The 27846-nt window shown below is 43.0% G+C and overlaps 1 protein-coding gene across 5 annotated transcripts in view; it reads left to right on the plus strand.

Moving 5' to 3' along the window:
- Positions 1-27846, plus strand: part of ADIPOR2 (adiponectin receptor 2) — a 72263-nt gene that overhangs the window by 11561 nt on the left and 32856 nt on the right. For 2 of the 5 annotated variants that reach the window (XM_044991347.1, XM_044991317.1), the window contains exon 2: positions 23457-23679. In XM_044991347.1, coding sequence (XP_044847282.1) covers positions 23530-23679 — 150 coding nt within the window. In that variant the 5' untranslated portion in view covers positions 23457-23529. Of the gene's footprint in view, positions 1-10185; positions 10385-10986; positions 11048-23251; positions 23381-23456; positions 23680-27846 lie in introns of those variants that run through there. The other 3 variants (XM_044991338.1, XM_044991327.1, XM_044991331.1) reach the window with 3 other exon arrangements.

The following is a 27846-nucleotide window of genomic DNA, read 5'->3' on the forward strand; positions in this document are numbered from 1 at the left end:
GTAAATATGAATCCTTATTTACTTCAATCAAGCTTGTCTGCCATTGGAATTATGAGACTGCTCATATCAATTGAAACAATTCCGAAGTAGCATTTAGAAATATAGACAAGTTACTTAAATATCAAAATGTCAAAATTGACCTGTCCAGGTGTTTCTCATAACCAAGGTTTGCCACTTGTACACACACATGTCATACATTAATTCCAAAATTTAATATGACAATAATTTTGATTTCTATGCAGTTCCATCAGTTCAGTAAACTCTTATGCCACTTCAGTGAAACTGTGCTAAAATCTTGAGCTTATGAGCCGATTTAAAGCTTCTTCCCATCTGTCTAAAAAGCCATCAGTTCTCTTGACTATAATGTGATTTATTTTTTTTTTTTTAGATTGAACTCTTTGAAGCACTCAGAGTTTCTTGCAACTAACTTTTGCTGTAGGGAAGCATATTTTCTCCTGACAAGTAGTACTATGCTTAGTGTAAGTAGTTTCTGCAAATTCAGTGCTCTCAGTTACTTACTGATTTCGTGTAACTCCTAGACAACTAAGACTAAACAAGTTAGTAAAACGCAGGTACACATCATACATTGTAGTCATTCAGAGGCTTTTAATTCAGGTACATATGTTAAACTAAATGCTGCTAACAAAATAATGGTCATCACTTGAGTAAATAAGTAGCAAAATAACTTTTATAAGTATCAGTTGGAACTAGTACAAAGGTGAGTTCATGAGCTTCATAGTGGCTGGTTTCTTGGGGGAGTTCATCTAGGTAACTCAGGGAATTAATGACAGCTATGTTCTTATTCTCTTTCCAGATTTTGCAGTGGTCTCTTCTAAAAGACACAGTTAATAAGGTGCTTGTCAGCAACAACATGTTAGTTGTCTCCAACCCGGGGGTGTTCCAGCTGGCTAGGCAGCAGCAGTCACTCAGTCTCTCTTATCCAGATGTTCCGATTTCAGGGAGCAACATGTTGATCAACACAGGACATTTTGTACCTTATTTTTGTTTTGTTTTTGTTAGTGTTGCCTGGTTCTTCCTCTTAGCAATGGTGACATGGCCAGTCAGAAAGGGATGTTTTTGGAAGACTTGGAATGTCCAATCCACATACGAGTTGTCCCTTATCATTTAATGAGAAAATAAGGCCTGTCCTTTATGGTTTCTGACAAGTTCGTCTGGAATATTCCAGTATCTTTGTCCAGAACATCCTGTGCTATAGCATTTTATGAAAGACATGTTGGGCCATGTTCAACAACTGCAGTCTTAGCTCTCTGATCAGGAGCCTACTTCTGCAAGTTACTTTTGGTGGACCCCTTTGTGAAGTGGTTCTTTGGCTACAAACTTTGCATGAGTCCATCTTCTTTCCATCAGCACCTTTAGCTATCTGAAGAAATGTCAATTTTGAAGCTAGAACATAGTTGTTACATAGTCATTTCTGGATGGTTCTTTGTTTCATAGTTCAACCTGCAGCAATATAAAATAATTTCATTCATTTGCTTGATCCATGTCCAGTAGATATAAGAATTAATTAAATAATACAGAACAGCTGTCCATTCCTCCATACCATACTTTGTTTCCTACATTTTGTGGTAAGGTTAGGAATGGCTCATATGTGAAACTGAGCAACAGTTTGTCATACAGTTAATTAGGTCTTATAGCATTTTGAGTGGTTCACTTTAAAGATTTATGCTTCACATTAACTCCTCAATATACCTTTTGAACTTATCAGATTCTTTAATACAAAACAAATATCTTATTAGATATACATTCATTAGTACCATATTTGATTGATCACATTTCTCTTTAAATTAGACACCAGGCTCTGAACTATTAGCAATACAATGATACCCCTATTTTATATTAGCATATATAACAATAAGTTAACTTATGCACAATACCTATCAGTGAACAAATGTATAGTGTGTCTGGGTTTTTTTCCTGTTTGAGAGAACTGCATCTTTGCTGCCAAATCTGTACAGCTGCTTGAACACTGGTTAAAGGATTGAAGTCACATTGAGCTGCAGAAAAATGGATCTCATAACCGGTTGTTCATAAGATCAGTGTTCATAAAATTGGGGTTCAACTGTATTTCGACTGTGGTCAGGTTGCCTATGCAATGAAACTTCCTCAAACTGAAAAGGGGTCTTTTACAGAATGCCTTTATTTAGAAAATTAAAATGGAGGTTTTTTTGGATTGATTTATCTAGTAACATTATACCTTGATTTTGTGTCAAGTAGCATATCTTGATCGGATTAGCTCTATTACAGATTCATAGGCATAAAGCATATAAAATAGGAGAAAAAGGTAAGAGGAAATGACTTCACAACTTAGGAAGAATTTGTGGCTAAGCCTAGCTAATTATCCGTTATAGTTATTCAACATCCATTTCCTCTGTTTGAAACACAGAAACGGCATCTGCTGTTTGGCATGATTTAAAGGCTTAGGCCCAAATTATGCTAATATTTTAGCCTATATGTTGATGGCCATAATATTATTAAGCTCCATGTTTTCTGCATTGTCATTGCATTAAGTAAGGGTGGTGGAATGTTGCCTCCTGTCAGGGGGATGAGACAAAGAGCTTTTAAAAGGGAACATCATATCTTGTATGCTTATTGATTTGGGCTTACATACTCTGTTTGGTGCACATCCAAAAAGAACTATAGAACAAAAATGTGAAACAGGCATATAAACCATCTGATCTGCTTTCTTGTGGTTCTCTGCATGATTCAGTTTTCAGGCAAACCACTTGTTTATAAATGGGACATTATTGTAGAAATAAAAGGAATAACTTGTTTGGAAATCTTCTTAAGCAACCAATTGGCTAGGTGCTAGCCACTGGCTTTCTAGCCCTGTCTCCCTTAATGGGGAACAAGACCTATGGTCTGAAAAAAGGTGTACTATCCTGAAGAGAACAGGCAAACTAAAGACAGCAAGAGGGTTTAGTTAAGAGACTGACTGACCAGTTTTATAACTGATGCCAGGGGAAGATTCATGGCTTAAATAAGGAACACAGCCTTATACAAATTGTCAGCCTGTATAGATCCAGTACTGTTTTTCATGTTTGCGGTTGTTGCTGCTGTCTCTGTTTCTGTAGTTCCACTTTGTGTTTTCTGCTTCCTCTAAAGACTTTTTGAGGCCTGGCCGCAGCACTGATTGTATATGAGTTAAAGAAATAACATGACAGTAATGCATTCTAAAAGTTTCTGTCATTCTCTCTAACTGTTCTGCTACCACCAGGGTGGCTGCTGGTGTCCTACTGCTACTTAATTTGTAATACATCTCTTATTGGGGCAATTTCTGGGCTGTTGTGTGGTGGGGAGAGGGAGTACTAAGTACTCTTGACAATCTGATATTTTCTTTCTTTCACTCCTCTCCAAAGGCCCAGCATGATGGTCCGGAATCTGTTGGTGATACTTTGCATCTGCCATAAAGGGCCAGTTATTTCATTTTACTAGTAACCTTGTTCTCTGCGGTCACTTTGAGTGCATACACACCAAGGCCTCCTTTCCTTTTTTTGTAGGATTCTCATGGATGTCTGGTAATCTTGTGCCAATGTGGAATGGAGGGCTAACAGAGTAGTAGCAATGTGTTAAAGCTTGGTAAGACTAGGAAAGAAATAATCGCACCAAAGATCAGCATTCATTAGGAGGTGGATTGCTGCCAAGACAGTTAAGATGTGTTGTATGTTTGTGTTAGCTCTATGCTCTAGATGTAAAATTTATGTTCAAACTGTGTCTTTATAGTATGTTCTGATATGTCAGAGCTATGGTACTTCCTTCACTCTGTCATAAGGGCAAACTCTACCTATCATTTTATCCATCTCTGATATAGATTATCTGTTAACAACATTTGCTCAACTGATGTTGAATAATCAGGTATGTCAATACTCTACTGTGTTCATTGTGTAGTAACTGCTTTGGAAGGATGGCATGAAAGGATCAATACAAGGGGAACAGAGATGATGCACAAGATTGGTGCATGCTTTTAGCATAAATCCAAAGTACATCCTCTGAGATTAAGGGTTGATAGTGCAGACCTTACTGATACATCATGTGGGTAACCTGGGTCTACTTCTGATCTTTCTGAACTGGAAAGCAGAGTCTTGGAGTTGTTGCAGGGATGCTTCAAAAAAGCAGACTTTAACAAACTGCGAACAGATAGGTAGGGGTCCCATTGGAAGAACTTCTAAGGGTTAAAGGAGTTCAGGAGAGATGACTGACTGACTTTCTGAAGAAGACCATATAAAGGCACTCCTGCAAACTGTCCCAGTGGGAAGGAAAGGGCCATATTGGTTTCTTCCTATCAGGAGCTCTTTAATGACCTGAAAATCAAAAGGGAATCCTACAAAAAGTGGAAACATGGACAAATTGCTAAGGAGATATACGAAAGAATAGCACAAGCGTGTAGGGACAAAATGAAAAAGGGTAAGGCACAAAATGAGTTACACCTAGCAAGGGACATAAAAGGCAATAAGAGGTTCTTTATATACATAAGATGAAGGAAAGTGTGGGTCTTCTACTTAAGGGGGAAGGAGAGCTAATAACTGATGACATTAAGAAGGCTGAGGTGTTTAGTGAAGACTGAAGCAAAATAGGCATTAAAGTTATTTGTGACCAGATACTTAACATAATTTAATATTTAATAAGGGGAAGGTGCAAAAGCCAAAATAGGAAAAGAACAGGTTAAATACTGGAATAGGCTTCCAAGGGAAGTTGTGGAATCAGTATCATTGGAGGTCTTTTAAGAACAGGTTGGACAAACACCTGTCAGAGTGGTCTAGGACGGTTTGCCTAGTTCTGCCTTAGCTCAGGGGGCTGGACTTGATGATTTCTTGAGGTCCCTTCCAGCTCTACATTTCTGTGATTCAGTGACTGTACAATACACTGTCTGTGGATGAAGACAACTTCTTATGCTATTTGATACCAATCCCTTTCAGCTGATTCTTTAATGTAGTTGTATCAAACTTAGTCCAAATCAATCTCCTGTCACACATCACAATAAAGTTGTTGCAACAAACAAAACATGATTACAAGCTCCATGACTAATTCTCTCTGCCTCAGTAGTTCTTTATGTAAATGTCTTAGCATTTATCTAGCAGTTAGACTCATGAATGTTCTTTTCACATAACCTCTTGAAGACCTACAGAAGGTAAAATTCCAAATTCTAATACCGTTACCAATACGCAATCTATATCCCAACAGCTGCACCTAAGAGTTTATCAACACATTCCCACCTAAAGTTGTAAAGGTACTATAAATAACACATAATGTTGCTTTTTGGGAGGACATTCAGCACATATCGGTAAACATACTAAAATGTCATCCATTCAAATAAGCAGAATACTTGAACAACTTCCATGTATGTGCCCTTGGCAATGGGTGGGGGGAGGAGAAACAAAATGAGATGATCATATAGGATAGACCAACTTTATATTGTCCCTTCTAGGAGAGAAGTAGCTCTTGGTAGTAGGTAAACATCTGCTACAGATGAATAACTTGAGAGACTGTCTGTGGTCTAGCAATAATGGTGACATCTTGGGGATGACTAACACCCATTTGTATTATTTGTCTTTCAGTAGAATGTTGCCTAATGGCTGTATTGTTGTTGTGACTACGAGTTACTGGCACTCTCAAATTAGTGAGTCAGCAAACATAATGAAAAAGGAGAGAATTATAGAGTATGTGGATTTCTTGATCTTGAATTGGAGGTCATACTTTTTTTTTTAAAGGGATGTGACATTTAATGGGTATGTGTCAATGTTACACTGACTGCATATACAGATTGCTAAGGAAAGTCACAGGAAGTGCATTCTACTAGTTTTGCCTGCAAGAAGAATGAAATCAGTTTGGCAGTCAGTTGAGTCCTTCATCTGGAATATAGACAAAATCCCAGGCTCTTTTGGTGAATAGCATGAAGGACAGACAACTTAGCTTAAAGGTTTTGTTCTCCCTTCAGTATAGTGATAACAAGTCCAGCTGAATTTTTTGGAATACTGAGAGTACCAAGGCTTTCCATCGTCAGTGGTCAACAGACTGCTGGGGTGAGAAACCTATTGTATGAACTCTAGATAGGGATGTGGCTGGTACTTATCAAACTACTACATTATTATTTGTGTTTTTAGTGATCTCTTGTCACATCTGTTCCAACTTTCCTTTTCTGTTCTGAGATATTTATACATATAGTCCTTTTCTGCTCTGTTCCAAAAGTTTTTTACTCCCCTCTCCTGGGCTGAGGTGAGGATATACATAAAAGGTGGTCTCAAGTTGGCCTGCAAGTAAGTGTGTGTGGTGGTTTTCTTTTCTTTTTTAAGTGCTCTGTATACTTTGCAACTCCAATGATACTGCAGTCTCTAATACAAACCCACACAAACTTCAGTTAGTGGCAGTTAAGGTTGCATAAGGGCAACCCTCATCAATTCAAAACCTGAAATGCATGGACGTAAAGGAAAAGTCATCTTACATTCTTTATTGGTTTCACATTGCTCACTGCATTGCTGATAATACTGTAGAACAGTGGTCCCCAACCTTTTTGGCTGGCGGATGGCAGCCGAAGGACCACTGCGGTGGTGGAGCACCCGCTGAAATGCCGTCGAATTTCGGCGGGGACGCCTCTCGATGACGTCGCTTGCCGTCAACAAGCGATGTCATCGAGAGGCGTCCTCGCCGAAATTCAGGGGCGATGCCTCAATGACGTTGCTTGTCAACGGCAAGTGGCGTCAGCGAGAGGCGTCCCTGCCAAAATGCCGCTGCGGCATTTCAGCGGGTGCTCTCCCGGAGGCCAGGACGCGGGCGCATTAAGATGCCCCCTTGGGCGCCATGGTGCCCGTGGGCACCGCATTGGGGACCCCTGCTCTAGAACAGCAGTTCTCAATGGGGGGGTCCATGAGCCCTTTCGAAGGGGCTACAGAGCCCCACGGTCGAAGGGCACAGAAGTTGGGAGGCATGGGGCTGAAGCTCTGGTGCCCAGCAAAGGCCTGAAGCCCCAATCTGCAGTGCTACCTCCCCGGTGCCCCCCACTGGGTTGAAGCTGGGAGGTGTGGGGCTGAAGCTGGAAGGCACAGACTTGAATCCCTGAGCCCTGGTGCTCCCTGTGGGACAGAAGCCCTGAGCCCATGGGCAGAGTTGGGGACATGGAGGGCATTCCCCCACTCCCCCCCCCCGCAATTGCAATGCAAGAGCAGGCAGTCCTGGGGATGGCTCCACAGTTCCCCACTCCATTTCCTTTCCCTGCCCCCTGGCCAGGTCAGAGGCGGGAAGATGAGCAGCTGCCCCCTTTGCTCCTGCAGAGGCAGCTCATAAGAGTCCCCTGGGTGGGGAGACCTGGCTCCGTGGCTGGCAGACCCCTCCAGAAACGGGGACCTCAGGGTAGTCTTCCCAGCACACAACCCTTATACCCCTCTCCCTGCACCCTGAGCTACTCCCCTGCCTGCACACAGCCCCTAGCTACCCCTTCTCTGCACCCTAAGATGTTTTCAAATGTTTTGAACTAAGCCCCCCACCTTTGAGTTATAATTTTTGGTTGCACCCCCCCCCACCTCCCCGACAGGCTGGGTGGCCTGCTGATGTGAGTCAGGGGGTGGAGGTGGCACTCTCTCCCTGGACCCTACCATGCAGGGGTGGTTTGAGCCCCACTGACCCCTGTCCCCCTCAAATAGAAGTCAAACTACGCCTATGCTCAAGGCCCCTGGCCTGAGGTGCCCCCTGCTGCGCCCTGGAGTTTTTATAGCATGTTGAGGGGGTCCTCAGAGAGAAAAAGGTTGAGAACCCCTGCTCTAGAACCCTTCACTTCAACCTGCAACAGATCACAAAAAGCAATGCATACCTCATATTCCTCAAATCTGACGGTCACACATTGCACATATTTAGGAAGTTGTTTTGCCTAAACAGTATTGAGCTTATGAGTAAACTTTTGTGCTAGAGTGCAAGTTTGAAGTTGGTGTGCATATTGCTTTTTGGTATCTGTTGGAGGTTGCAGAGAGAGCCTTATGAAGTGTGGGAGTGCGCTAGGCTAGTGGTGGTGTGTTTTTGTTTTTTGGTCCCCTGTCCTCCCCAATGACCAGTCTGGATTGGTGCTGGTCCCTAAGATCTCCCTGACACAGTTTAGGAAGGCAGCAAGCTGGTCTCTTGTATCAAAAAGATTGCAAAACACTGCTCTGTGCAATGTGAAAGTGGCACAGAGTTCAGAGAAGTCTTTTTATCTCAGGTTTTGAGTTGGTGGAGTGCATCCTGTTTCAATTTTAGCTGTCACTAAGGTTTATTTCCTAGTGTTTTGAGATGGGTTTGATGTACTGCAGTGGTTAGGTCTACAAAGTTACGTGTGGGGAGGAGTTGATGACAGTGACTGAAACATGAGATACCTGTATGTCATGCTATAATTTACATATAATTGTGTCCTTGTTTTTTCCCATAGTCTATTATGAACTCCAACCTGTTTTTAATGACCTTGGTCAATAATAATAGTGAGGTACATGGGATTATAATCTAGTTATTAAGGGTAAGGTTTGAAATCAGCCTCTTTCCAAGTTCAGGGAACTTCTCCTAGGCTAGAGAGAGATTTGATGGGGAAGTCTTCTCACTTACATATACCTCCAGATTGAGTTTTTAGCTCGAGCAGCTGTTCCAGTATCACTGTTGCACTCAGTGGTTTGGCTTGTCACATTTCTTTATGGCAGAAAAAGTGAAAAATCATGACACAAAGAAACAGGACCTAATGTAGAACTACTATTTTATTAATCGGCACAGAATATATCCAAGAGTGCTTTAGTTTCCTGTCAAAGAATGTCTGAAAATAGTTGAGGCAACCCATTTTGGAACTCTTTTTGTAGCTTTGCTGAACACTTTTATATTCTTTCTGTATCAAACCAGAAAACTGACATTGCGTGTCTCTTGCCATTTTATTAAGACTCCTTTTTTAAAATATAAGTTTAAAACTCATGTTTGAACTGAAAACTTCTGACTCAACCTTAACTCTAGAGTGGTAACCAGTAATTCAAGTTACATATAATCTTCCTCATTATTACAATACAAATCCATTCCAAAACATCCAGCAAACCACCCCCATCTGAAAAACAAAACTGAGCAAGTACAAATCAACGGTTTCACAATTATTTCATAATTAAAGTATGTTTTAATACATAAACAAAACTATTATCAGTGCTAGAGTCACACTGGTGCTCCATATCCAATTCCCTTAGCTACAACTGCTTGAGTATTTTCAGTCTTCATTGAAGACTTTGCCTTTGGTCTAATCCATGTTATGCAAAATTTAGCAAACAAATATAATTTGCAGCATTAGTCACTGACAGTGAGGGTCAACATCTCCATTTTGCTTTCATTCTCCCAGAATTACATACCTTATCACTGTCCTGCAGCTGCTTATCAATCATACAGCTGAGCTCTCCCTACATTGTGTAGTCATGAAAAATTTGTGTGAACCATGGCATTGGTGGGTCTGTGATGTCAGCTGCCCCCTATTGCCTGCCAGCCTCCTGCCCACCCTGCCTGGAGTGGCTCTTGCTGCTTCACTCACTGAACCTGGATGCCAGCACCTACTTGTTTACCCACATGGCCCACTCGCTTCATCTCTATGTTGCTGCCAGCTGGCGGAGAACGGAGCTGGTGGGGCTGTGGCTGCACAAGCAGCTGCCCAGAGACATACTGCACCCTGCAGCCCAGCCCACTCTACTGACCCCATGCTGGCGGGGGGGGGGGGCTGCGCTGGGGAGTGGGCGCAGTTCAAACCCTGGCTCGGCTTCAGCCCATTTGACCTTTGTGGTCCACTCAAAGGTGGTGGTCTGGATTTGGCCCACGGTCTGCCTGTTGACTACCCCTGTACTAATAGAACTGTTCATACTGGGGGTTGTGCTGGTATAACCATGTTGATTTAAACACAACGCAAAACACCCGCCCTGACAAATAGTTATACCAGTAAAAAAAACTCTGTATACCGGGGCCCAGCTACTGAGTATTTAAAATGTAGGGAAAATGACTTTTCAGCAGCTTATCCAATCAATTCTCTTTTCCTTGTTCATTCTGTGTTCCATGCCCGTGGCATTTGTCTGGTAGACAAACCCAAACTCCCACCCCTTGCACTTTGAACAGATTAGAGATGACGTGGTTTTTTTTTTTTGCATTGCTTCATTTCAGTTTATTCTCTTTCCTCAACATACTTGAGGAAGCTGTCTTTCTCCTGTGTGATCTCTCAAGCTTTTTATCGTGTGATTTAAAAACCACAGATGGATAGTGTGAGATAAAACACCACAGGCGTTCCTTCTATATTTAGATGCCATTGCCGAACTGTTATTGTATTAGAAGTTTGAGTAGGGAATCAAGACATATCAACTTTTGAAGACTGGGGAGCTGTGGCAGCCAGAACTCTCTTCTAGAGGTAACAATCTCAATATTCAAATCTCCTATTTTTGCTCCTCCTGCTGTGGACTGCTCCAAAGTTTTGGGCAGTATATTGCCACTTGCTTGAACTATAAATACTAGAAATGCTTTTCAGAATCTTATGGCTATTGGGTACGATTAGAGATGTTTGTGTTCTAATACGTATGGTTAGTGTAGACAGTACCACACAGTTCTACATTTGATCTATTATAAGACTTCCTACTGCCAGAACTGTGGTCTCCCAAACAGTAGTAATAAAATTAGATACTTCTGACTGTACTGGAACAGAAATTTTGTTGAGTGGATGGATGCAAGGAGTTATACCCCCTTTCCAAAAGCCCTTATTGGATGGGAGATGGTGGAATAAAAGGGATGGATTGTGTATCAAGTTTACTCTAGCACTGACTTAAAATAAAGCTTTAAATATTGTGCCTATCTGCATTGAGGCACCTTCTGCTTTATCTTCCATTGCTGTACTTGAGATGGGTAGGAGCTGGAATTTGATTATCCTATGGGCCTTCTTCACTGAGTGCCCCTAACACTGAACTGCGCTTTCCTGAACCTAAGCTGAGCCAAAATTCATCTGTGGTATCTGTTAAGGCAAGGCTGGGGCTGTTTCCTTCCTTCTTGAGCTTGTCGAGCACTTTGAGCAGCGAGTAAGGTAGGTTGGTTGACTTGTTTGGATGATTTAATTGGTGATTCTAGATTTTTTGCCCCTTATAAGACTTCTTTATCTTTGTGAATTGCTCAGACACCTCATCAGAACATCTTAAAAAATAAAAATTAACTAATAGGTTGTGCATTGTTTAGATTTTAAGTAGACAACATGATTGTGACTGACAGAGATTTGGAGGTAGACTGATAAATGCATGAAGTCCTGGAACTAGTTACTTTACCTGCTGCTTGTTAGCATAACTCTTTTTTTATATACCAGAACAAGTAAGTTCTTGTTTTCCCACCTCTTCTCCTCTTTCTCCCCCCCGCCCCCCAATATATACACACATACTAGGGTCCTGCTCCCTCTGTGGCAGGACAGTGGAAGCTTCAAGTTATAAAGGATTAATTTAATGTTTTGCTTGGGAACCAGTTAACAGTACCACAGTGGTCCTAGCTCTCATAACTAGAGCTGTGCTGGTAAAATGCATTGCTGTCCCTGCAACCAGTATTACTTCTGAAGAGTGGGGCAGAGCAGAGAGGAGGCTTAAAAAAAAATCAACTGGCATTAACGCTAAACTCTCAATTTCCCAAATCAAGTTAGTTTGGGAAATCAAATCTTCCTGAGAGGGATTATATTCTTCTTCTCTGAAGAATGCTAGTGTGCAAGTGGAAGAGTAGCCACTAACTGAAACTATACAGAAACTGCACCCATTTGACTAAATCTTCTAAATTGATTTACTTTGTTGCAACTCCTGTGTGGGGACACTCTTAAATTGGTTTGAGTGCCTTCATTTGGTAATTCAACAAACTTGGTATAAGGTATTTTTAAGATGGTTTGCGTGTCCACCCACTGTAGAGTGTACAATTTCTGTGTAGAACAAATCTGTTTCCACAATATTGCTGTCACCTTGGTTCTGACTGAAGTGGCAGAACCTTTAGGATCTTTCTGTCCAGTGGCACAGTTGTAGACCAGAGTGAATGTGGCTGTATGAAAACAGCGAGGAGTCCTTGTGGCACCTTAGAGACTAACAAATTTATTTGGGCATAAGCTTTTGTGGGCTAGAACCCACTTCATCAGATGCATGAAGTGAAAAATACAGGAGCAGGTAGAAATACATGAAAGGATGGGGGTTGCTTTACCAAGTGTGAGGTCAGCCTAACGAGAAATCAGTTAACAGCAGGATACCAAAGGAGGAAAAATAACTTTTGATGTGGTAAGAGAATGGCCCACTACAGACAGTTGACAAGAAGGTGTGAGTAACAGTAGGGAGAAATTTAGTATTGGGGAAATTAAGTTTAGGTTTTGTAATGACCCAACCACTCCCAGTCTTTATTCAGGCCTAATCTGATGGTATCCAGACACACTGTCTTCCAGTGAGGAAATGGCCGATATTCTTTAATGAGTCGGAGGGAGCATGTTTGCACTTTGATAATTTTAGTTACCTCAGGTGTCCAGAGTGAATCGCTTCCACCTGCTTATAGTAGTTTGGGTGGTGGGGGAGGTGGGAGACCTGTATATACCCCCCCCCCCCCCGAGGAAACTCCCTGGCCACCAGCTGCTGGCAACCCAGGTTCTTTGCTCTGGGTTTCACGAGCCCTTCTGTTTCCCTCTGTAGGCTAACTGTTTATACAACACACTTTAAAAAGTGACAGAGTCCTGTGGCACCTTAGACTAACAGACGTATTGGAGCATAAGCTTTCGTGGATGAATACCCTACACTGAGTCACCAGTCCCTTATCTTATGGACGCATATAATGTACACCGATCCTCTGCCTGCACCCTGGTTCACTGATTTCACCTCAGTTCTACACTCTCCTTAGCATAAAGCATTTAGACGGGTCTGTAGTAAAACCAGTTTGAAGTTTATTTAACAGAGCTAAAGATAGAAATAGAGATTCAAATAAAAGCAAATGCAAGGGTTTAGAAACATAAGGCTACAGGTAAAAGAAAAAAAATGCAATATTTAGCCTATACTTATTAATAAGTTACTTTCCTGTCTAATAACATTTCTCACCCACATGTTCAGTTCAGAAAGCTGGGATCCACCTTTCATGAGAGAACCCTGCTGGCAGAGTTTCTCCTCTGTAATGGATAACAACTTGGGCCATTCTGCTCCAGTACATTTATAGGCTGTTTTAGTTCAGGGAGGCCCCTCTTCAGAGGTTTATTTCATGGTGGATTTGATTTAAATCATCATTTAAATCACTAGTCAGGAAGACTTGATTTAATCATGGTTTTCTACATAAAAGTGCATTCTTGTTGTTTGTTATAAACTTAATACATATTCTTCACAACTCGGAGATAGATGTAAGTTTCATTTTTAGAAGGTACACACTATACATTTTTAAAGTGATTTATTTTGAAAACTTTTCAGATTAGTTTTACAGCTATATTAGAAAATGAATGATTGTTTGGTTATTTCATTTACTAAAGGCAATTGAAGCAGATAGTTCATCTCCCAATGACTTCATAAATATCTCCAATTCAACAGGTTAATCATTAATATTTGGAGGATTTTCTTGCCATGCTGTATTAGGAGGAGAACATCACCAGACAGACATTTAAATTGTTTCATTTAACTAAAATAACCATGTTAAGTATTCTGGATTTTTTTTCTTCCACAGCAAACATATAATATTTTAACAAAACAAACATGTCCCTCCCCTCTCACATTTATCTCCAGATTTCTTCTCCTTGTCCAGATCTGTTCCGCCCCCAACAATCTTCTATTCGTTGAACTTTTTGAAACTGCACTTTTAGAGAGAGGTAAAGGATTGACTCTGTGTACACAAATTTGCGGAGGGACAATAGGGTTGAGGTCTGTTATTTCTCACCTCTCTATTATTTATTTATTTAAAACATTTTTGCTGTTAACAAGCATGTTATTTTTGGAGAGACAAATCCACAGTTTGAGAACTGCAAAACTAAGCATCTCTGATGGTATCTTCTAGACTGAGCACTGAGTCCCATTGTGTAGATAGAAAGATGAACCTAAATCTATACAGAAGCCCGTGGAACCCCGTAAGATTGGGTCCCTAATCCATGAACTATTGGAACTCCTTTACTAAACATTACATGAATATATTGTCTCGTACTAGAGAATTAGAATTTATAATCCCTATTCCACAATGTGATGTGTTTTGAGCTATAATGTATCTTAATTAAAACTATTTTTAGATAGGTTTTTCCTCAAAAAGCATTTTATAAAAAAAAATCTGATTTAAATAAAATTTTTTTTTAATCGTATGTTATCCACCGTAACTGATACTAGACTACAAAAATGGGGAGAGAACCCCTTAACTATTTTCTCTAAGTGATGGATAACTAACAGCACCCTGTGAATTGTGGATCCTTTTGGCCTGAAGGGCAGGAACTGTTGATAGTTGCTATTAGTGAAAAATTGTTTTTAGTCAAAGATCTGGCTTGTTAGAATTCACTTTTAGGCACAAGAAAGTGTGTAATATTTGGTTGTTTTCTTTTTTGTAACCTTTTCTTTCTCATATTCTGCCTGGTGTCCCTTAAATCTGTTTGTTAATAAACTTATTTTTAATTTTACTGAAAACTGTTAGTGCTGTTATGTTGAAGTAAAGGGTGAGTCTTCTACTAATCTAAAAGGCTGGTGTGTGCTTGGTCTCTTTGGAGCCATCAAATTTAATTTCTGAGAGTATCCAGTGAGATGTCTCTGGGGAACTGGGGTTCACTGTTTGCCGGCAGGCCAAGTTTAATACTGGCGGAATCTTGGCTTTTTCTGGTGAACTGGACAGACTGGTATGGCAGGGAGCTGACAGTCAGTCTAATCTCTAGCAAAGCTCACTCTTGTTCAGGCAGAGGAGTTAACACAGTGGCTTACAGTTCTGGGTTCCCAGAGGAGATTATCACAACTAGTTATCTCAACTACTATCAAAAGAGAGTCAAAGGTGGAGACTGAACTTTCCTCTTGCTCTAGAATAAGTCCCCATAGGCCTGGGTTGAGGCACATTGGTGAGACAGTATGGGGGAAATTGGAATGTCTATTTCCCATTTTTAGCATGTTCTGTGACAAAACTTTAGTCTCTTGGGTCCAGTGTACAGCAAAGTATAACTGTTACAGCAGTCCTCCTATTTGTACTGTAAACAGGACATTAATTTAGGCTTTCCCAAACTGACTAACTTTGGACATGAGATGCCAATAAAACTCTGAAGATCCAATTTCCCATACAGTTTGCCCACCTATTGGGGGTGGGGGTGGGGAGTGGGATTGGGGTAACAATATAGTTGGGTCCCCTCAGCTAGAGGCATTTTTAGTGTAGACAGGTCCATGTTTTTTCCCTTTCTTTGGGTCTGAATGCTTCTGAATGTGCTTGATTGTCTGCCTGGGCAGCCTGCTGTGAATTGCTTAGCCCGCAGTGTCCACTGACAATTTACAGGTTACAAAAGCAGCTGTTTGGACACACTGACAATTTACTGGAGGCAGAGCTCTTTATTTTGTAGATGTGCCTCTTTATCTGGGGGCAGAGGAGTGGGTGGGAGATAGACATGGTTTTTATTTGTTCCAGATTGTTAAAAGTGACCTCCAAAGAATTTAACAATTGGTCTTGTACCTTTTTTCCTTTATAATGTATAAAGAAAACTTAAAGATTTTTAAAAGCGCTTTTCCTGCTTGGTTTTACTTTTAAGTATTAAGAATATAGAGTCTGGTTTTGCTGGAGGACATCTAATTGGGAGGCTTAAATGTAAAGATTCAACAATCTTGCCCCTTTATGTAAGGTGCAAGAGCTCAGACTTTAGCTACAAAAGCTAATAACAAAACAAATTTAAGCAGACTGAAAATCACTTCCTTAATTGCTCAACTTCCACGCTCTTGGATTCGTGTGCTCATGCTAAATTCTGCCAGTATAAGCTGCACCCACACAGTAGCCTTTTGCTGGTACGGGTATGTTGGTCAGGAATCACATCCCTGATCAACACAGTTATGCCAGAAAGAGTCCTAGCGTAGACCTGGCCTGCTTGGTAAATGGCTATGTTATGCAGGAAAAGAGATGCTGGGTACTGCTAAAAGGTGTTTGATCTTCCCAAAATGTTCCTACCCAGCATCTTTTTCCTCCATAACACAGCCATTTACCAAGCAGGCCAGGTCTAAGCTAGGACTCTTTCTGGCATAGTTGTGTTGATCAGGGATGTGATTTGTAACCAACATACCTGTACCAGCAAAAGGCTACTGTGTGGGTGCAGTTTATACCAGCAGAATCTAGCATGAGCATATACACTATCTAGAACAGACTGACCCTGTCCAAGATGAAACTAGTTTTCAACACCACCTGAATATTTTAACCCAACATGGAGATTTCAGCACAGAGCAAAAGTTACAATAAGAAAACAGTCTTGAAACGTGGCATTCACAGTTTGAACCAGACTTGTCACATAAGCTATTTAGACATAAGGTACCTCTTTAGTGATATAACTGTATATCAACACTAAGGGTGCGTCTACACTACTCGCCGGATTGGCAGGAAGCGATCGATCTATTGGATCAATTTATTGCGTGTAGTGTAGATCGCTCTCCTGTCGACTGCTGAACTCCAGCTCGGCAAGAGGCGGAAGCAAAGTCGACGGGGGAGCGGCGGCCGTCGATCCCGCGCTGCGAGAATGCAAAGTAAGTGATTCTAAGTTGATCTAAGATGTGTCGACTTCAGCTACAAGAATAGCGTAGCTGAAGTTGCTTATCTTAGATCGATTCTCAACACTTCCCCCCCTCCCCCGCCAGTGTAGACCAAACCTAAGAGGGTTGTACCAGTGTAACTATCTCAATTGGAAGTATAACTATCCTTTCCCTCAACCCAAACTGAAATAGTTCTACCAGTACCAAAAATTATAACCAGGCCATGGGTAACATAACAGGTGTGACTTTGCAAGATTGGGGTCAGTAAATGACTTGATCTAGTATACTGGTATTCCTATACCAGCAAAGCGGTGGTAAGGCTGAAATAAGCAAAAGTGGCTGCCAAATTTCTACTGCATTACTAGCCCAAAGTCACTTAAAAAGTAGCCCAGTCTGAGCTAGTTTTGGCCTAGTAGCCCAATAAATTACCCATCTGTGGGCTGGGAATGCACCGCCAAGGAGCATGGAGGGGGCAGTACCCTGGGCGAGGGCACAAACATGAAGGGCAAGAAGCCAGCCTCTGCCCCGTGCTGGGTGGCAGGAGTGAGGGGGTTTGCTGGGGTCTGGAAGACAGACACATATGGGGTTGGGGGGAGGGCACTCAAGGCAACACATGAGTGCCTGGGTCCCCTCATGAGCCACTTACTTGCAGCACAGACTGGACCCAGTGAGCCCACAAAGGGGCCAGAGCCACCGGTGGGGAGAAGGGGCAGCATCTTCCCTCCTGCTGCAAACTTCCACCAAGGTGGTGGGGGGAAGCTGTGGGGTGACATCCTGACAGCAGGGAGGTGTCCAGAACAGCAGCTGCCTCCTCTCCTTCCTGAGCAGCTCCAAAGGCTTGTCCTGAGCTGACTCTTCCCCCATGCCCCTCGACACATGGGGCTGGTTCTGGGTGTCTCCACAGGACATGGGATGGTGCTAGGGGTGTGCTCTGCCTACCTGAGCACACGATGGACAGGGGGACACCCCAACATCCACCCCCACCTAGATCTGCCCCGGGCCGGGCTCTCCCCTGCACAGGACAGCAGGAGGCTCCCGAGAAGCAAGGCCAGCGATGGCTCCATGGCGAGGTAGAGGCAGCGTAATAGCCACAGATGGCAGAGGAGCAGGGCAGTGCAAGTGAATGACCTATCACTTAATTCCAGCGGCCACAGCTGTATGCTCTCTTCTCTCTCCCTACCCCCCGTCCCCCAGGATACACACAGCACAGGCAGTGGCCCCTCCCCCAGGGACACACACAGCACAGACTTTTTATATGATCTTACACACCATAGCTATGTCAGCCTAAGTTTTAAGTATAGAGCAAGCTTAAGCCTGTGTTACTTGTTTACTGCCACTCTTCATTGTTTCTCAGTTGGTTAACTAGAAATCTAGAGCTCCCACTGCCAGATGGACTCTGGGGGAGAATGTGTCTAAGCTACTGGGGCTCAGGCACTGGTTCCTGGCTTGACATGGCGAGATTGTGGGACCCCACAGCCAAAGAAGGATGCCAGTGTCTGCATCTGGGAGTGTGCCCGAGACCCCCAGAGCTAGGAACTGTGATTGGTCACTACCCAGACCTAGTGAGGCTTAGCAGTAAGTAGGATTCAGCAGTTGGATCCAGTTGCAATAGACTGGTATCTGCTCAGAGAGGGGGCCCGAGACCAGTGACCGCTTATTAGTGCCAGTATGTGGGAATAAGCTAGATTGATTATAAACACCTTTGTCTGAATACATGCATCCACGCTAGGCAGAATATTTACATCCACAAATTTACAAGTCTGGTTAAACTGCTTAAGGGATATAAAATATGCTGCATAATTGTGTCCTGATTACAGGAAGGCAACCCTGTATCAGGTAAAACTACTGCCAAAGGTGACATGTTGTTCGCTTACCATAGTGACTACTGGAGTATTAATCATGTTGTGTCTTTATAGGCCATAAGTAGAGCCTGGCATATCATTAACTGTGTAATAAACTTGGCTAAATATTAGTGTATACAGGGTTTTATAAGGTCCAATTAATCTTTGGAGGTCACATCTTTGTCGCTCTTTGACTGTAGGCAGTTTTCTGAAGCTGGGTTAACTGTAGCAGGAGCTCATTAGTTTATCTGTCTAGGTTCTTGTACTGTGGCTATCACCATGGTATCGGAATAAGTCACTAAGAAGGTTTGATCGCTCAGTGGTTGTATCATGGCAACTGCAAACCTTTTTTCTTTAAATGGAATCTCAGTGAGGAATGCAGCAAAAAATTGCGGAGGCTCTAAACTTGAGTTCTACAGTCTGTTCACAGCCATGTTCTCTCCTGTTGCTAACATTAAGACACTTGGGTTTTTGGAAGATGTTTCTGTGTGGTTTTAATGAGACACTTATAATCTCCTCACTTTCTGAGTCTGTCAGACTTGGCAGTGAGCATGTGCATTTTAATGTTATAAAATGGGGGGGCAGTGTTTTAACTATGACCTACTAAACAGATGCTCCTTATCATGTTTACTTTTCAGTTACATAAATATATTTCTGTAGGGCAGGGGTGGTGAACTATGTCCCACAGGCCAGATCCGGCCTGTTGCTTAATTTCATCCAGCCCGCAGAGTGGGTTTGGGGGCTTGCCCTGCTCCACCTGCCTGGTGATCCAGCTGGGGAGCAGGGTTGGGGCATGCCCCTTTTGCCTAGTGGCTAATCTGCCATTGGGAGTAGGGCGAGTGAGCAGACGGCCCAGTGGCAGCAGAGGAATACTCAAAAGATAGGCCTTCCCCTTGGGAAGCCAGGCCTGGTGTGGGGTGGTGGGACAGGACCACTTGCCGCTGGAGAGCAGCATCTCTTCTTGGAGCTGGGTGTGTGCCTGGGGCCCCCCAATTGGCTGGGACTACTGGGTCCATCACCCCCCACAAGGCTGGCTGGAGGGGCTCAGGGGAAGGTGGCCTCAGTTCCTCCTGTTCCCCCCTTTCCCCATCATTGCCCACCCACCCGAAGTTGGGGCCCACCCAAGTGTCCTGTTTTGGGAGCAGGGAGAGGACAGCCCCTCTTGGTCCAGTTCTGGGGAGTTGGGTCCCCCCCACCCTCCTGGGGATCCTACACTTGGCTCTGGGCCCCCAGAAATATATTGACAACCCGGGGGAATTCAGAGAAGAGCCACACGACAGCACCAGGGGATGGTAGGGCTGATTTAGGGCAAGAACCGCATCACAGCATCTGATCCAAAGACCAGGGTAGTCAATGGCATAGCCTTTAGATCAGACCCTTGCTTTTTATTTTTGTGTGGCCCGTGACTGACTGATTAATTTTCTTCGTCTGTCTGCCTGCCTGCCTTCCTTCCTTCCTGTGGGTCAATGACCCTGATAGGAAAAAAGGTTACCAACTCTTGCTCTAGGGGTTCTCAACTACTCAGTGTGGACCACAGCTTAATAAAACTCATTTGTCCTTCCTATTCATGATTGTAGCCCACTTTCTTTCCCATTTGTGATCAGATATTCATGTGGCAACTAGTAATTGCTCATCTGGAAAAGTTCTATTAGGAAAGTGAATTTTTAGCTGTCTCTATTACAATAGATTGTAGTCTGCTCTTCCTTTATCTGTTCTGTTCGCCTTACATACAGAAGGGTAGTAAGCACTATATAACCAACTCTACACAGATGAGAGTATAGGAATCTCTTATACCTAGTCATTTGAAACTTTATTGTGGACATAGAATCATAGAAATGTAGGGCCGAAAAGGACCTCAAGAGGGTCGTCTAGTCCATCCCCCTGTGCTGAGGCAGGATTATGTATACGTAGACCATCTCTGACAGGTGTTTGTCTGACTCTTAAGTCTCCAAATATGGGGATTCTACAGTCTCCCTAAGAAACCTGTTCCAGTGCTGCTATCTTTGTATTTAGAAACTTTTTTCCCCCAAATATCTAACCTAAATTTACCTTGCTGCAAACTAAAGCTGTTTACTACTTATCTTACCCTTGGTGAACATATAAAGAGAACAGTGATTAATTATTTCCTAACTTTTTTACATACCTGAAGACTTATGTTCCTTCAGTCTTCACTTCTTTACACTAAACATTCCCAGTTCTTTCAACCTTTCCTCATACATCATATTTTCTAAACCTCTCCATTTTTGTTTCTGTCCTCTGGACTCTCCAGTTTGTTCAAATTCTTCTTAAAGCATGGTGCCCAAAACTGGACACAGTACTCCAGCTGAGGCCTCACCAGTGCTGAGTAGAACAGAATAGTTACCTCCCATTTCTTACACATGACACACCATATTAATACAGCCCGGAATGAAACTTGACTCTTTTGTGGCAGCGTCACTCTGACTCATTCAGTGTGTGATCACCCATATGCCCAGCTCCATTTCAGCTGTATACTGCCTTGCCAATAATTCCCCATTTTGTAGTAGTGCATTTTGTTTTTTCCCTTCCTAAGAGTAGTACTTTGCCTTGTTTTTAACGGACTTGCATTTTGCTGATTTCAGACCAGTTTTCCAATTTGTCAAGGTAATTTTGAATTCTAATCCAGTCCTCCAAAGTGCTTGCAACCCTTTTCAGTTTGGTGTCAACTGCAAATTTTATAAGTGTACTCTCTATTGCATCATTCAAGCCCTTAATGCAGGGGTGGGCAAACTATGGCCCATGGGCCAAATCCAGCCCACCAGCCATTTTAAGCCGGCCCTTGAGCTCCCTCTGGGGAGTGGGGTCTGGGGCTTGCCCCACTCTGGCACTTCAGTCGGCCACTCCACATGACTCCTGGAAGCCGTGGTATGGCCCTCCTCCGGCTCCTGCGTGCTTCAATGGCCCCCTCCAGTGCTCCAATGGGAGCTGCATCGGTGGTGCCTGCAGACGGGGCAGCGAGCGGAGCTGTCTGGCCATGCCTCTGCGCAGGAGTGGGAGAAGGGACATGCCACTGCTTCTGGGAGCTGCTTGAGGTAAGCGCTGCCTGGAGCCTGCACCCCTAAGGGCAGGTCTACACTAAGGGCGGGGGTCGAACTAGGGTACGCAAGTTCAGCTACGTGAATAGCGTAGCTGAACTCGAAGTACCCTAGTTCGAACTACTTACCCGTCCAGACGCCGCGGGATTGAAGTCCGCGGCTCCAAGGTCGACTCCGCCACCGCCGTTTGCAGTGGTGGAGTACCGGAGTCGACCGGAGCGCGCGGGGAGTTCGAACTATCGCGTCTAGATTAGACACGATAGTTCGAACTCCGAGAAGTCGAACTCACCGCGTCGACCCGGCAGGTAAGTGTAGACTAGCCCTAAGTCTCTCCCCATGCCCCTGCCCTAGCCCTGATCTCCCTCCTGCCCTCTGAACCCCTCGGTCCCATCCCAGAGCACTCTCCTATACCCCCCAAATCCCTCATCCGAGCCCCACCCCAGAGTCTGCACCCCCAGTTGGAGCCCTCACTCCCTCCCACACCCCAACCCCAATTTTGTGAGCATTCATGGCCTGCCATACAATTTCTATTCCCAGATGTGGCTGTTGGGCCAAAGAGTTTGCCCACCCCTGTCTTAATGCCAACTTTGAGTAGTACCGGACCCATGACAGACCTGTGAAAGACTTGACGTGTCCTTGTAGTTTGACAGCAAACCACCATTGATAAATACTCTTTGAATATAGTTTTTCAACCAGTTGTGCACTCACCTTATGGTAATTTAATCTAGACTGATGAATTGGAATTAATTTGCGAAATGGACACCATTATATTAGGCTTGAATAAAGACTGGGAGTGGATAGGTCATTACACAAAGTAAAACTATTTCCCCATGTTTATTCCCCCTCCATTGTTCCTCACAACTTCTTCTTGTCAACTTCTGCAAATGGACCATTTTGATTACCACTACAAAAAGTTTTTTTTTCTCTCCTGCTGGTAATCGCTCACATTGTTTCGTGTGTGTGTGTGTGTGTGTGTGTGTGTATATATATATATATATATATATATAAAATGTGTGTGTATATGTGTATATAAAATCTTCCTACTGTATTTTCCACTGCATACATCTGATGAAGTGGGCTGTAGCCCACAAAAGCTTATGCTCAAATAAATTTGTTAGTCTCTAAGGTGCACAAGTACTCCTGTTCTTTTCACTTCAGGAATGGTTCTTAACAGTCTTGAGGGGATAGAAAATAACTCTTGGGGACCAGAAAAGAGCAACGACTCTGGCTATGACATGGCAGCAGGCACTCATACCATTGTTTTTGTCTAACAGGTCTATAGGATGTGGTGGTAAAAACACCAATGGCTGTCTAAACCCTAGTGGAGAGACAGTTACTGCTACTGGTGTAAGAAAGAGAGTGCTGATGTAAGAAAGGGAGATTTCCCAAGAAGTTTAATGTAAGCAAGAGCTGGAACTCTGTCTTGTAATGCAGCCTGCCATGTGCCAAGGAATACTCTAAAGATTATAGTGTCTTTTATGGTTGTTTAGTTGTCTGTCTAAAAGTACAGAGTTAGCTAGAAAGAACTTCCATAGTATCCATGTTGATTATTTGTTTCAAAAACAAATATTTATTAAACACTTCTAGCTTTATGTTGTGAATTGACTGACTGTCATATTGGGGAACATATTAGCTAGTGCTTTTGAAGGGAACATTCTTCCTGTCACCTTTAAAGGACACCAGAGCCAGAGAAATGGTTAAGAATGACTGGTCATATGAGTACAAATGGAAGTCTCATCTAATAAGAGGTGTCGCAGATAGTCCTGTAAGAGCATGGGCATCAATTGGATAAATCTCCCTGCAGGTAACTGTGTCTCATATGCCTAACCAACTTTCTGGAATCTCTCAGACTTCAGCTAAGTAAACTGTTTGCTTTTCAGGGACAACGCATTGTCTTCAAAATCCATTCCACAAGAGGGAGCAGAATCTCTCTGAGAAGGCCCCCAGTGTCTCATGAACGAACCAACGGATCTCGATAACACTGTTATTCCAGAGCCAGTCCTACGGCTCAGGAAAGGACACATGCCCGACAGTGCAAGACAGTCAGACTATGATGATGACCAGTCTGATGAGGAGCCAGCTTTATCCTTGGACCTGCAAAAGGTAAGTTGGGTACCTTGAAACTCTGCGAATGACTCTGGATAAATGAGGCTTGACTCTTAGGTGCTGCATAATTGTTTTGGAATGTATGAATTAAGGGCTAGATTTTATAAGATATTTAGGCCCCTTATAAATGGGATTGTAATGATGAGATTTAGGTACCTAGGTGCTTTTGAAAAGCCCACTAGGTGCCTAAATACCTTTAAAAATCTGGGCCTAAGAGTCTATAATCTTTGTTTTTAAAAAAGTCGTCTGTACTCCTATAATGAAGTAGAAACGTATCTGAAATGTGTAGTATACATGGGAAAGGGGGTGTGAGGGGGAAACAGGCAATATGCTCTAAGAACAAACATATATGCAAACTTCCTGCTCATCAGATACGTGAGACTAAGCTATATGCTCTATGTCAACTGAATTGGTTCATGTTGGATGAGTTTCTTCATCATAAGCTAAAGATTCTGTAATGTCCCAGAAGAAATAGAACTGCAGTTCCTTTCTGTGCTTTAACAGCTGTATGACTGCAAGGACTCATGCTACTCCATTGTCCTTGGAAGATGGGGACCACTTGGGTAGTGTAGAAAAATCAGCCTGTCACTGGCACTGTGTCTTGCTGATGATGTCTGTAAACAGAAATGCTGTGGTTTGAGATGGGTGTGTACAGAAGCATAATTCAGTCTGCTGCTAGGCTACAAATTGGCTGTTAGTACAGTGTTAACTGAAGAGGCTTACTGAATTCAGCTTAAAATATCCCTGCAACAAGAGTGAAAAACAGCCAGTGTTCATTGCTCTTCTAAAGGATTGCAAATAAGCAAAATCTGTTCATGATACAGAATTTTTTTTAGCAATTATATACTTTGAAAGTATTTTGGGTATCTCGTGAGAACTTCTAGGACTCTGGCTCTATAATATAATACAATTAATATTTCTGCCTGCCTGCCATTGTAGGTGGTCCTATATATATATCTGTTTGTCTTTACGCAGATGAAAGGTAGGGGTGTGTGTGTGTGTGTGTGTGTGTGTAATTACCTTCACAGCATCAGCCAATGTCTAGTATTGATGTTGCAGTGATTAATAGTGGCATGTAGACTGATTTTTAGTGTTTAATTATTAGGGCTTCAGATTTGTCACAGGATTTTCATCAAAAATCATGGTGCAGTCACAGTAAATTTAGAAAAGTCATGGGTTTAATGTGACTGCTCCATAATTGTTGATTTAAAAAGAAAAAAACAAACCCACAACCCAAGAAATGAAATTCAGCTTTACCTTTTGAAAATCATAGCAGGCCAGCATTGGCCTTTTTTGCTCACCAAGGAGGCACTGACTATCTGTAGCAGCACCCTTCATCCAGGCTCTACAACCCTAATCCCAGCCCATGAGGAAAAGATGGAGTACTGGGGCTTGTGAGTGAGCCTGCCCCACACTTACCCAGCAATGGCAATTCCTGTCCTGCCGGGTTGGGCCTGGGGGTTGAGAGCTAGCCTGACCCCCAGTCACCTCGGGCGTGAGCAGTGGCAGCTCCTGTGTCCCCAGCAGGCAGCTGGGCCAAACCTGAGCAATGCTGCTACCCCATGTTCCAAGAAAATAGTGGCTATCTTACGGGTGGGGAAACTGAATCTCAGTAAATTGAGTGACTTACCAAAAGATCTTAATGAGTTGGTGGTAGAAGTTAGAATAAAATCATATAATACCCTCCATTCTCTACAGTGGGGAAAAACATCTAACTGTTTAGCTTTATATAATGAATGCTCTTGTGCTTCTTCTCTTGGCTCAGCAGCACTTATCATTTCCTCTCTTTAATGAGGTACTGCACAAACTTATGGCCCTATATAAATGTGCTTTCTTCGAGGGTCCTCTGTATATTCCCACTCATGGGATGTGCCGTCTGGTACAACTCAGATGGTGAAACCTTATTATAGTATAGCCTATTAGAGACTCAGGTGCCCTTCTTACCCCTCCCTGTTGCATTCTTGGAATGTGTTCTGAGGGGGAGAGTGTGTAAAAGGCACCATCTGCCATGTTGATGCCATTCAACTACAGCAGCAGACAGAGGTGAACCTCTCCATATCCATCAGACCCATGTCTCTATAGAAATCTGTGCCTTAGCTAGTATTGTTCTTAATGTTAGTTTTAGTGTTAGTTGGTTCCTATTTGGTTTTTTCTAAATCTTATTTTTAGCTTTGTATAGTTAGTTCAGATTTTGGTTCCAACTACTGGATTCATGGCAGATTCAAAAGCTAAAATACCTGACTTCACTAGATGAACCTCTTGTCCAGTAGTCTTCCTAACATTCGGTGCCCATTACAAGGTGCTCTATCTTCAGCGCTTTTACCCCCAAGCACTTGCAAGGAGCCAGAACAGGATGCAAGTCTTATTGTTGCAGGGAGCTTTGGCCACAAAACTTCCCAGATCGGATGCATCTAAGGAGTCTGTACCCAAGGAAAAAGTCCATTGTTAGCTCCTAGTACTTCAGGGATAGAAGATGAAGAGCACTGTACAAAAAGTTCCAATTTCTGCCCCTGGTCCAAGAGTGAGATACAGTTGGTTTGAGTCTGTTAGTGTCTGCCTCTGAATTTAGAGCCTAAGTGCAGGGATCCATTTACTTAGTTTCCATGTTTCCCTCCTGTTAGCAGGGCCAAATTACATTCCATGATGTCAGACAAATGAATTCTGGAGACAATAAAAGGTAGTTATGCCACTCAGTTTGATTCCCTTCCGCCACCCCTTCTTCCATCCCTATTCAGGAACTTGTATCTGAAAGAAGTGTACTTCCATATCTTTCAGACCAGGCAACACAAATATCCTTTTTTTTTTTTTTTTTTCCTGGTTGGGCAAGATCACTTTGGTACAAATTCTTGGTTTATCTGCTGCCTTCTGGGTATTTAGAAAGTACCAATCGGCAGTTGCCAGTCATTAAGACACCAGGGTATATTTATTAAGCCTTATTTAAATCTTGTCAGAAGCCCTTTCCAAGGACATAATTGATATGTGCCTTTTGAAGAAGTTAGTTCTTAAGATAATCAAGAAATCCTTATTGCTACATATGCAAAGGATTCCCTTTAAAGGAGCAGTTCTTTCTTCCAGGAAGATTTCTGAAGCTTGGCTTTGCCATAGCAGTGCTTTGTCAAAATCCCACTTAGAAATTCATTCTAGGTCTCACAGGCCTCATGGCTTCATTCACATTATACTCTGCTCAGGATGAAGAGTCTGCAGCATTTCTGGCATTTAATTACAAACCAAATACAGACTGCATGTTTGCATAGCTGACCATCTGAAGAAAGATATTTCTATGCTTGACATGGCAGTCTCAGCATTCTGAGGGGTACCTTTCAACCCTCCATCAACAATCACTTTGGGCACCTCCAATGTGGAGGGGGAGTGCATTTCAACAAATTAAGTCACTCTAATTCTCAAGGGGAAAAAAGCTATATATAAATATCACAGGGCAAGAACAAGGTATAGTACAAGTTGTTGGACAATATGACAGTGATGGATTACAACAGGAAGAAGGGAGGGGTTTGCGCTTCCCAACTTGCAAAGAGGCAGTTGTGCTGTGGGATTGGGTGTTATCCGATACAACATTTATCCTTGTTGCTCTATATCTGGCATGTAAGGACAACAGCCTGGCAGATCAACTGAGGACAATGATAATGAAACTTCACAAATAGTCATTAAAGAAATAGGTGATAGATGAGATCTTCAACCTGGACGGGAGGGGGGGGGGGGTTTTACCAGAACACAGTTTTATTTCTGACCAGACATAATTGCACAGTTGCACAAGTTCTGCTCAAGAACAGGACAAAACAGTCTCTCCATATAAGATGCCTTTTCCTAGACCAGGGCCACATCGGGGAATAGAAATTGTCTGGTGGCCCACAAATGCTCACAAAATTGGGGTTGGGGTGGAGGAGGGGATGAGAGCTCTGGTTGGGGGTGAGGGTTCTGAAGTGAGGCTGGGGATGAGTTTGGGGGTGTAGGAGTGTGCTCTGGGCTGGGACTGAGGGATTTGGAGGGGGATCAGGGGTGTGGGAAGGAGTGCAGGTTTCAGCTGGGGCTGTGGGGTGGGGCTATGGATAAGAGGTTTGGGGTGCAGGAGGGTGCTCCATGTTGATATTGAGGGGTTTGGAGAGTGGGAGGGGGATCAGGGCTGGGGCAGGGGGTTGGGGCGTGGGG

The sequence above is a fragment of the Mauremys mutica genome, chromosome 1 (assembly GCF_020497125.1).
Source record: "Mauremys mutica isolate MM-2020 ecotype Southern chromosome 1, ASM2049712v1, whole genome shotgun sequence".
Taxonomy (NCBI): domain Eukaryota; kingdom Metazoa; phylum Chordata; order Testudines; family Geoemydidae; genus Mauremys; species Mauremys mutica.